The 9663-nt window shown below is 35.8% G+C and overlaps 2 protein-coding genes across 2 annotated transcripts in view; one reads left to right on the top strand and one right to left on the bottom strand.

The window, feature by feature from the left end:
• Positions 1-6738, bottom strand: part of SULT6B1 (sulfotransferase family 6B member 1) — a 17702-nt gene extending 10964 nt beyond the window's left edge. The window contains exons 1-4 of the mRNA XM_039887414.1: positions 6412-6738; positions 5417-5529; positions 3113-3202; positions 328-454 (exon numbers count right to left, since the gene is read on the bottom strand). Coding sequence (XP_039743348.1) covers positions 328-454; positions 3113-3202; positions 5417-5529; positions 6412-6610 — 529 coding nt within the window. The 5' untranslated portion in view covers positions 6611-6738. The remainder of the gene's footprint in view (positions 1-327; positions 455-3112; positions 3203-5416; positions 5530-6411) is intronic.
• CEBPZOS (CEBPZ opposite strand) overlaps positions 1-9663 on the top strand; it is a 37145-nt gene that overhangs the window by 18435 nt on the left and 9047 nt on the right. The window lies entirely within an intron of this gene.

The following is a 9663-nucleotide window of genomic DNA, read 5'->3' as shown; positions in this document are numbered from 1 at the left end:
CCTCTCTCTTAATTATTGTGTTATACAAAGACTATGGGAAATGAACTAAAAATGCTTTTCTACATGACTGTGTTATATGCCTCTTTGTTCCATGTCTGTACTGTGGTCACTTGATACAGTCAACATATAAATTGTCTAAATTATTTTTAAAAACAGTAATGTATTGTTTGATGCACAGAACTAGTGATGCAATAAAACTTAATTGAAAAGCAACTTTTGAGTTCCTGGATCTGCCCTAATCTCTTTTCTTTACCCTAATACATATTCGAATTTTGATATTTATGTGATCATCTGTTGAAGGAAGAATGCTTTTACCAGCAGCCATACCTTGTCCTTTCATGAACTGACTGAAGAAGTCATCCCAAGAACCATAGCTTGGAATATCGGGAACATCATTGTGGAAATGGAAAAACGATACTGCTGTATCTTTAGGATTTCGAAATATCACCAATATCTAGGGGGAGAAAACTAAGTTAATTTATTGAGGTCTATGTTTTGAACTTTGGAAAAGTGAAAGGGTGAGCAATATCACGTGTCTTGTATGCTACATAATTTTGTTAACATATAAAGAATGACAGTAAGAAATTGAGGTACAGGAGGTGGCAGATGGGGGAAGTCTGGAGAAAGGCGAGTAAAGAAGAAGAAGAAGAAGATTGATGTTGTAGGAGAGGACTTTTGCTAATGAGTTTAGACAGTAAAAGAGGCATATGTAGAAGATATTAAAAAGAAATAAAGAGCAAGCTCACAACTGCATGATCTGAAAGGTTAAACCCCCAAATAAAGTAAAAAATGCAAAATAAGGTTAAGGACAATGAAAATAACATTTAGAGTTTGGTGGGAGATTAAAGAATGACAGGCCCACTCTCGGGGCCTGAGGTGTGACGAGTGATGATGAAGCAGAACCTGTGACTTCTATGTTATGGCGAGATCTTCTCTGATAAGGAATTAACTCATTCTTTTAAATGAAAAGTGTGAAATAAACATTGTAAAGAGTAAACCCAAGAGAACCAAACAATTGCAGGAGGACCCTCTGGCAGCCCCAAATGAGGTTAAGCCTCCTGGCCTGACGATTTCCATTTCAAGTACTGAGGAACTGTGAAAATACAGTATTGAGCACAGTCAGTGACTGCTGGGGAATCTGAGATAACACACAAGAGATTCCGAAGATGAGAAACTGGCAGATGCCATTTCAGTTTTGGAAACGATGATGGTGTGGGTTTTGCAAAGTACAGATTTGTGAACCTGACCTCCATTTGGGGGAAGTTTTTAGAACTGACTGAATGGATGATTCAGGCCCACATAAAAGAGGAAGAAGTAACCACCGGGGAATAGCATGTGTTCTATGAGAATAAGTTGCTGCAAACATCAAGTTTTTCATGGACTTGGTTTCTATATTAGTAGATATATTGCTTATGACTTTTTTTTATAAAATGAAGACTGTAAGCCAGAAGAAGAAGCAATTATACATATAAAACTCATGTGCAAAAGAGGCTAAATAGTAAATTAATGTGAACATGCCTAGAAGTTTTTAGTGGCATTTCCACTGTCTTGACTAGACCATCATCGACATTTTAATATGTGATTTAGGTAAAGATATAGAAGCAATATTTATCAAATTTGTAGATGACACAAAACTAAGAGGGAATCAGGATCTCAAAACACTTAGTCATTCTAAAGAAATAACTAATAGTAACAGGATACAATTAAATGGAGACAAAGCTGGGTCTATATCGTTCATTCATATCTAAAAAGCACCCCCACCCCAAATTCAAATATAGCACATACTTGTCACTTGAGAGTGTTATATATGTTTGGGGCTTTGACTACCACTCATTAGTCATCCTGGCTTGTAGCAGTTCATAATTTTACAGGGACATAAATGTGAATGGCGAGGGCCAGCTGGAGTGTGTACCAATCCCCAGCTGGAGTGTGTACCAATCTCCAGCATCAATCTTTTACCTTGATTCTGTTGCTCTTTTCTTGCCCTTATATTTGTATGAAAGTAAAACTCTTTTTCACTCCAAATCCAAATGCTTTATAAATTACTTTAGCTTTGTTTCTAATGGAATAATTAAATGGAAAAAGTCACCTAGATTTGTGATTATATTTACGTACATTAAACTGGAGAAATGATATGTTAAAGTGGTATTTTTGATTTGGGAGATTCTCAATATAAAGACTGTTTAACAGAACTGTTCAAAGCTGGCGTACTCAATAGAGTTGTACTCAGTTGTAGTCCAGACGGCTGCTTAGTGGAAGTCATGTACCTAATGGGGGTTGGAGTGGACACCTGTTTAGGTATTTTCCAATTCTAAGCTCCTAGGATTCTTGGCTCCTAGCCGCTAATTCTAAGCCTCTACTTCCCTAGTGATTTATTTCCAACTCTTCCTTTCCTCCTCCACTTCCCCACCTTCCTCTTACCATTGCAGTTATCTTAGGGGGTTTCCTCCTTCCGCTTCCTTCGCTATTTTTGCACTATCCTGTCACTCTTATGTGCGGCATTCAAGAGTTTAAATACTTATTTTAATTAAATCTAATCTTTGCTCCTGAGACACACAAAAGTGTACCTAGAAATAAGGACTGGAGGGGAGACCAGGTGAAAACAAAAAGAATTGGATAAAAACTAATAATTGTGAGAACGGATCAATACCAATTAATGAAACGAGATTTTTTTAAACAAATAAGACTTGCCAAAGCACCTTTAGTTATTTAGACATGATGTGAAGTTGCTATTACATGTGAAATTCAGAAATAAAATCGTTTCGGACTTCAGGTAAATAGTGCTCACCAGATGGAACCAAAAGAACATTTTGCATTCATTTTCGTAGGTTGTATTATTTTGATAAATATTCTAAATATCTTAGTGGAATTCCGAAGTCTCTTCACTATAAAACAGATTTTAAAATATGTACAATTTATATCCTAGCTGACAACACTTTAGATTTGAAAGTATAGCAAATATACCTGAAGAAACAAGCAAAGAAATACTAAAATTTCACACTTTCTTTATAAAAATTCTATGATGAGGAGCAAATTCATCACATAACTCAGAATGTCAATATCTATACATTTAAAAACTTCAAATTGAAATACCAGTAGGAAAGACACTCACCTTGACTTTATTCTTGAAGATGGACCCAGGTAATTTGTCATAATGGAGGTGAGTTGCCAAAATCCTTGGTGATGGAAACTCTTTCATTCTCTTAAAAATAAAGTAAGGTGAAAATGTGTGTATGTGTGTAGTGAATTACTCTTAAGTTTAGTATCCGAATGGTAGTTTTAAGCATTAGTATTGTGGTGTCTTCTCTTCCTCCTCTAATTTTTCTTTATTCTTATTTTATTACTTTGTAGGGATGAGGAATAGAGAATCATAAATGAATAATTAATTAAAATCTACCTTTTGATCTTCCTTGTTGGATCCTGCTTATCATTTCTTTTTGTTCTTTGGGGAGAAATTTACCTTTTACCACAATCATAGCAAATTCATTTTGTTCAAGACAGCTCATAATCTGCAATCCACTCTTACACTTAATTTGGATTTTTTTTTATATTCAAGGTCTTTAACAAAAATATTCAAGTCTTTCCATAACTCCACCAAATCCATTTTTAACATCTTTTTTTTTTTTGCCAATGAGACTACATGTAATCAAATATCCCAACAGAGCCTGAAAGTGCAGTCACTTAAATATCTGAGAAATATTTTATGAGAGAAATTCTTGTCAGTATGACTCAGTGATTGATTCTGTTTCTGTTTTTTTTGTCTCTAATTTACTTCAACTGATAATTTAAAAAATGAAATTACCTGTTTAATCTGTAAAGGTAAAGGTTTTATCTTAAAATCATACCTTTAGTATTTGGTAGGTGGGGTGCTAAGGCTTCAAGTGTTTATTTCCACTTGTAGAGGTCACTCACTGCTTGGTGACATCACTTCAGGTGAAAAAATGATATTTAGACATTTATGGCTAATTGTTTTGTAAAAGATTAGTGGAGATCCCAGCTCAAGCAAAGAGGCAAAAAATGAGGTTAAAAAAAATTTAAATCAATGATATGGGTCCAAGTGGTGATTAGTAGTAATAATACTTGATTTACATAAAATTACACTTTTTAGATTTGGACTTACTTTACATTCGCTCACAATAATCTTCTCAGGTTGATATTATAACCCCTATTTTAGAGATTAACAATAAGCTTTGAGGTTTTAAGTGCTTTGTGCGAAAATCACACGGATGGTAATTTTCAGATTAGGTTATAGAGTACTTTTTTCTACTAAACTGCACAGCCAAAAATCACATAAAAACATGATTTCCTAAAAGGATTAGAAAAATATCCAAGAGAAAAATGGGAGTTAAGTGTAACAAAGCTAGATAAACATATAATATGTTCACAAAAATGTGTGACATAGCCAAACTGTAACAATGTAAAGACTAGATATATCTGTATCTTGTTTAAAAATATAGTGTATTTTAGAAAAGTTTTCTGTAAAGTAAATAACTCTTACGCGGAGCTCATTCTCTCACTGATTTCCATTTTAAAACAAAGGAAAATGTTTTTGTTCTAGGTATGATGAAATTATAATTAAAATACAAAAAAGTCTTTAAATATCTGAAGAAAAAAAACATTTCTGATAAATTACGGATATTCAAAACCTGAAATACCATACTGAGTTAAAACATTTTCTAGAAACCTTGGAGCTAGGATCATGTCTCACTCACTTTGTAAAACATTTTAATGTTAATTTAGGTGCTTCTGGAAGACCTCCTTGATTTTAAATATCATCTGGACCTTTTTACTAAAGCTTGAAATTCCCTTAACTGGAAGTACAGCTTTTAATTGCATAATTAGAGCTAAGATTTAGAATGCAGAAACCTGAAGACAGAAGTAATGCCTTGCTTTACATTCACAGTAAAGTTCCTGGAGAAATAGAAACCTGGATGAGGAACAGGATTACCAGGTTTTCCATGACATAAAGTGTTTTCAAGAGTTTGGGTGGTTAAGCTTAGAGTCAAGTTTTGACATGTCAAAATCATGATCAGGAAGAAAAATTCTTCCCAGTGTCCTAAAGTAATATCACAGGAAATTTCCTACTTATAAGTGGTTTGTGTCACAAAGTTCAGTTCAAGGTCATGTCTTTGGAAATTAAAATAGACTTTCCTGGAAACAATTGTATAAATAATGTAAAAATTTACAAGCCATAATATTAGCCCTATTTAAATCATAAGAGAAACCTGTTTATCTCAGTGATGGGTAATAACACAAGCAAATACAATAATAATAGTTATATTGGTAAGGTGAGTAATAACAGGTAAGATAACCTGTGACACACAATGTAACACATTTTTAAAAGAGAAGTTGAAAAGTTTGACAATGGTAGCATCGTTTTTAAAGGTGATGCTAAACACTCGGGTTTTATACTAACCTGATATTTTTCTGGGTCCCCACATTCAAGAACTGGGAATTCTGAATATTTATACTTTTTTTTGGAATCAGCAGATATTAATTCACTAATGATGTGAAGAATCCAATTTGAACCTGTAAGAAAAACCAGACAAAACTCATTAAGGAGTCAATGTAGCAAAGGCATATTACTTTATTGTATACATCATAAAAATTAAAATCTACTGCCATTCCCTGATGTGCATAGCTGGTTCTCCTGCTTTTAACAGAACCTGGGCTTGGAAAGAAACAAGGTTTGTAGAAGACAATATTTACTTGCATTCATATAAAATTCAACATCTTATTTCTCAGATTTCTCCTTTAACAAGAGACAATGCTTCTTTTTGAATCTAGAATATGTTCCTTATAGAAAAATGTTACGCTATGGCAATGATTGTTTATTATATATCATATTATTTTTACTTTAAATTAATATTTTCAATAGGAGTATATAATTTTAAATTTATAAAAACCCAACATCAGTTAAGAGAAAGAAAAATATTAAATGAGGTTGGCTTTAATAAACACTTAGAGATGAAATAACAGTTTAAAAAAATAAAAAGTTGATTGTGTAAAATAGGATAATTTAGATTCTTAATGTTTTATCCTCCAGCGATGAATGACCCATGTAAAACTGGTTTGAGAAACTGGAGGACTGATGCTTGTCCCTGAAAAATAATCTATTACATGGCAACTGGACTCTCCTGCATTCATGTTTCTTTTTGCCAGCCCCTCCATGCATCAGCCATCACGTTCGTTTCACGCAGACCTCCTTTTCAGACGTTGGGGTTTCTAGATCTAGCAGTTCTAGTTATTGATTTTGCAACCTATTTTCTTACCCATCTTGGCTATCCTCCTCTCTGATTTCTAACTGACTTCCTGCAGAGATGAACTGCCTTCCTCTCACCTTTGCCTTGCACCCTGCCCAACCCACTCACTATAAAAAAGTGCCTTTGCAGAACACGAGTTGTTATTTACCACACTTTGGATAAGATGCGAGCACCATGTCATCACTTCTGGCTTCAAAGGTGTCCAAGGCTTGGAAAGTTTCTGAGGTACACATGGTGATTGGGTAAGGAATCCCCTGATAGGTGAAAAACAAGCGAGAAAGTGCAGTTTCTTTGGATTTTTCCAAAGCTTCATCAATGTAGTCAATTAATTTGGACTTATCAGCCATGCTGTCTCCGTGCTAATGAATCTGCTCTGTGGTTGTCTAGGGCAAGTGATGGCTTTTAATGGAGCTTTTCAGAAAGTGGAACAAAGGGCTCCTCTCAGTCACATGAGAAAAATCATTTCATCATCCAGCCCCCACCCCCAATCTTTCTGAATACCTACCTCTGACAAAAGGCAAACCACAGGTGCAAAACAGGCTGAGGCCAGGGAATATTATCCCAGGGGTTGATTATATTACAATTATAGGCAACCCTCCCAAGTAAGAATGGAACCTCTTAAAAGACAATAATAGATATTAAATATCTAACAAACAGTTATTTAATTGAATCAGGTATACGATTTTCTTATTAGCCAAAAGCAATTCACAGAATGAAACTTCAGCTCTCTCCTCATTTGAATAGCTTTGCACATATGTCCTACATGGTGTGTCAAGGAAGCAATGGGATGGAGAGAGAATTTAGTGGTGTGGGAAAGAGGCTATGATTTGGAGGCAATCCCAGGCATCAGGCTCACAGCTGTCATTTACTGGCTCAATAGATTTAGAAATCTGAAGACCTGAGTTTGAATCTTGGCTCTACCACTTACTAATTGTATTATTTTGAGCTCATAATACACCTTCAAAAGTCTATATGTAAAATGGGGATAATGATAGCTGCTCTTCCTGACCTACTTAACAATAGAGTTATGTGGTTCATAGAAAGGACATGCCTTGTCAAGGGGAACACACAATACTATGGTATCTCCTGTCTTCTGAGCTTATTCCCTGCTGGTCAAGGGCTCTAGAGTGAGATGCCCACTCTCTGAGATACAGTCTTTCCCCAGCAGCCACTCCCTTCTTTTTTCATTGAATAAATTGAGCTATAATTCTCACCTGCTTTGCAGCTTAGTGTGGCTGTGGGTCTAGTGAGAGGTGAGCGAAAGTAATGTGTGCAACTTCCTGGTCATGTCCTTGACATAGGAAGTTATATTGTTCTCTAATTCTTTATCCCCTTTCACACACCTTGAGGACAGAGGCGATGCTGGCCAGCCAGACTTGCGAATTCAGAGAAAAACAACTTTCCAGGGGATGGTCAACCCAGATAGGGGAAACCTGGCTTACTGGACAGCCTGGTGAAATAAAGCTACCCTCCCACGACACCCCCTGCATATAACAAACCTTCTGAACTGTATGCGAAAGAGTAGAATTGTCTATCATGTTGGACCACTGAAATTTTAATCTCCTTGTAACAGTAATTTATCCTATATTCTATTAAGTACACTTTCTGGGTCAGAATTTACTCTCTTTGGCATCTTCGTAAGCCAGGCATTCATAAACATATACTGAGCTTTTCTTCTTTCTCTCCCATTCTCTTCTCCATGTTATCTTCTTTCTTTTCCATTTTTTTCCCTCTAACCCTAGGAACATATTTTAAAATAATAATAATAATTATTATTATTATCTTCTCTAAACTAATGCTAACACTTAAGAAGTTAACTTCTAGTATGCATAGTTACCTAGCTGCTACAGTCATTCATATATCAGTTAAATTAATAGCTAACATTATTTAATAGTAGCTAATAAAAAATTGATCACTTTAGGTACCAAACATTCTGCCAAGCTGGTAAGATAACATGGATGATTTAATGTAACTTCATATGCATAACAGGCCTATGAAATCAGCGTTACTGTTGTTACCATTTTACAGGTAGATTAATTGGAGTTTTACCTAGGAAAGTAGAGTCAGCCATTTGAGGAGCTGGGATTGGAATGCAGGCCTCCTGCTGAGTCCCCTGGCAAAAAGACAATCCCAGCAAGATCTCTCTTAGGGGGCCCAGGTTTAATTAGTGCCCCTGCTTTCTCGGTACTTCTTTAATTGCTACAAGAAACAAGGCCATAGGACTTTTCATTGAAATAAAAAAATCTTACCTCCTGAGGAGAGACATTTTTATGACCACAAGGGAAATAAGTTTCCTGAGTTCTAGAAAACTTTATTTAATAACAGCATTTGGGGACAAACGCTATATCAAATTAATCATGAGATGCATTCCAATTTCAGAAATGTAAACCTGTGGAAACACATGCATTATGGAATTGAGGAAATTTTATATGTCAACAGGACATATCTCGGGGAGGCAGCGGTGAATGCAGGAGAACCACTTTTAATCTCCATTTTACAGAGAGAAAAGAACTGACAGAAGAGAGTTCCTAGTTCGGAATAGGTATCTGAGTGTCATTATATTTGTGATTATTTTTTTAAGTTTGTAAAAAAGGAAAATTAAAAAATGGGAGTGTCTTACTATTTTTATATTTCCATACAGCACCCCCCCCTTGAAGGTCTTATTACCTTATGTAATGATGGGATGCTATTTACTGTAGATGGGAAGGTTGTATATTTCAGAATTTCTCTCCCCAAAGAGAAAAGGGGTAGGACTGAACTCTCTGCCAAGCTGCTTAGTGGGATTATCCTGTTACATTATAAAGAGTCTTTGTTTCCCTGGGGAAGATAGAATTTAAGGCATTAATTCAAACGTTGTTGTTGTCCTTTGCTTGCATCTTAGTGAGTAAAACGTTAAAAAAGACAATATTGCTGGATCCTGTTCTGACACTAATGCCTGTAATTTTAGGAGGATTTGGAGGCTCTTAAGAATTGGTAATATGAGCTCTGATTTTTGTTAGTCTCTCTAGGATCAGAACAGCCTGTCAGCCTTACAGTTCTACATACTCGGCTCTAATTGTCTGTCGTGCATGAGGGGAGGAAACAGAAGCATGAATGATTGCGAAATAACACAGATCATATGACACATTTGCACCGGCGTGCCTTCGAGTACCGAGGGGCCTCATGTTCTGTGAAATCTCAGCTTGCCAATCAGCTCCTGGGGCCATCGAGGCATAGAGTAAGTAAGTGGCTGTAGACCTCTCAGCGCTGCCCTGGCTTGGCTCATGGCTCTGGTGGCAGCAGCACAGGAAGCTTAAAGCTTCTTTCTTTGAGATTAAAGAGACCGTTCCCACTTACCTTGTTTTCTTTTAATTTTTGTCCGAGGCTATGGACTTACACCAAAAAAGAAAGAGAGAGAGAG

This window comes from Pteropus medius, unplaced genomic scaffold (genome assembly GCF_902729225.1).
Source record: "Pteropus medius unplaced genomic scaffold, Ma_sr-lr_union100, whole genome shotgun sequence".
Taxonomy (NCBI): domain Eukaryota; kingdom Metazoa; phylum Chordata; class Mammalia; order Chiroptera; family Pteropodidae; genus Pteropus; species Pteropus medius.
The sequence above is the reverse complement of the archived record's forward strand: the minus strand, read 5'-3'. Positions and strand labels throughout refer to the sequence as shown.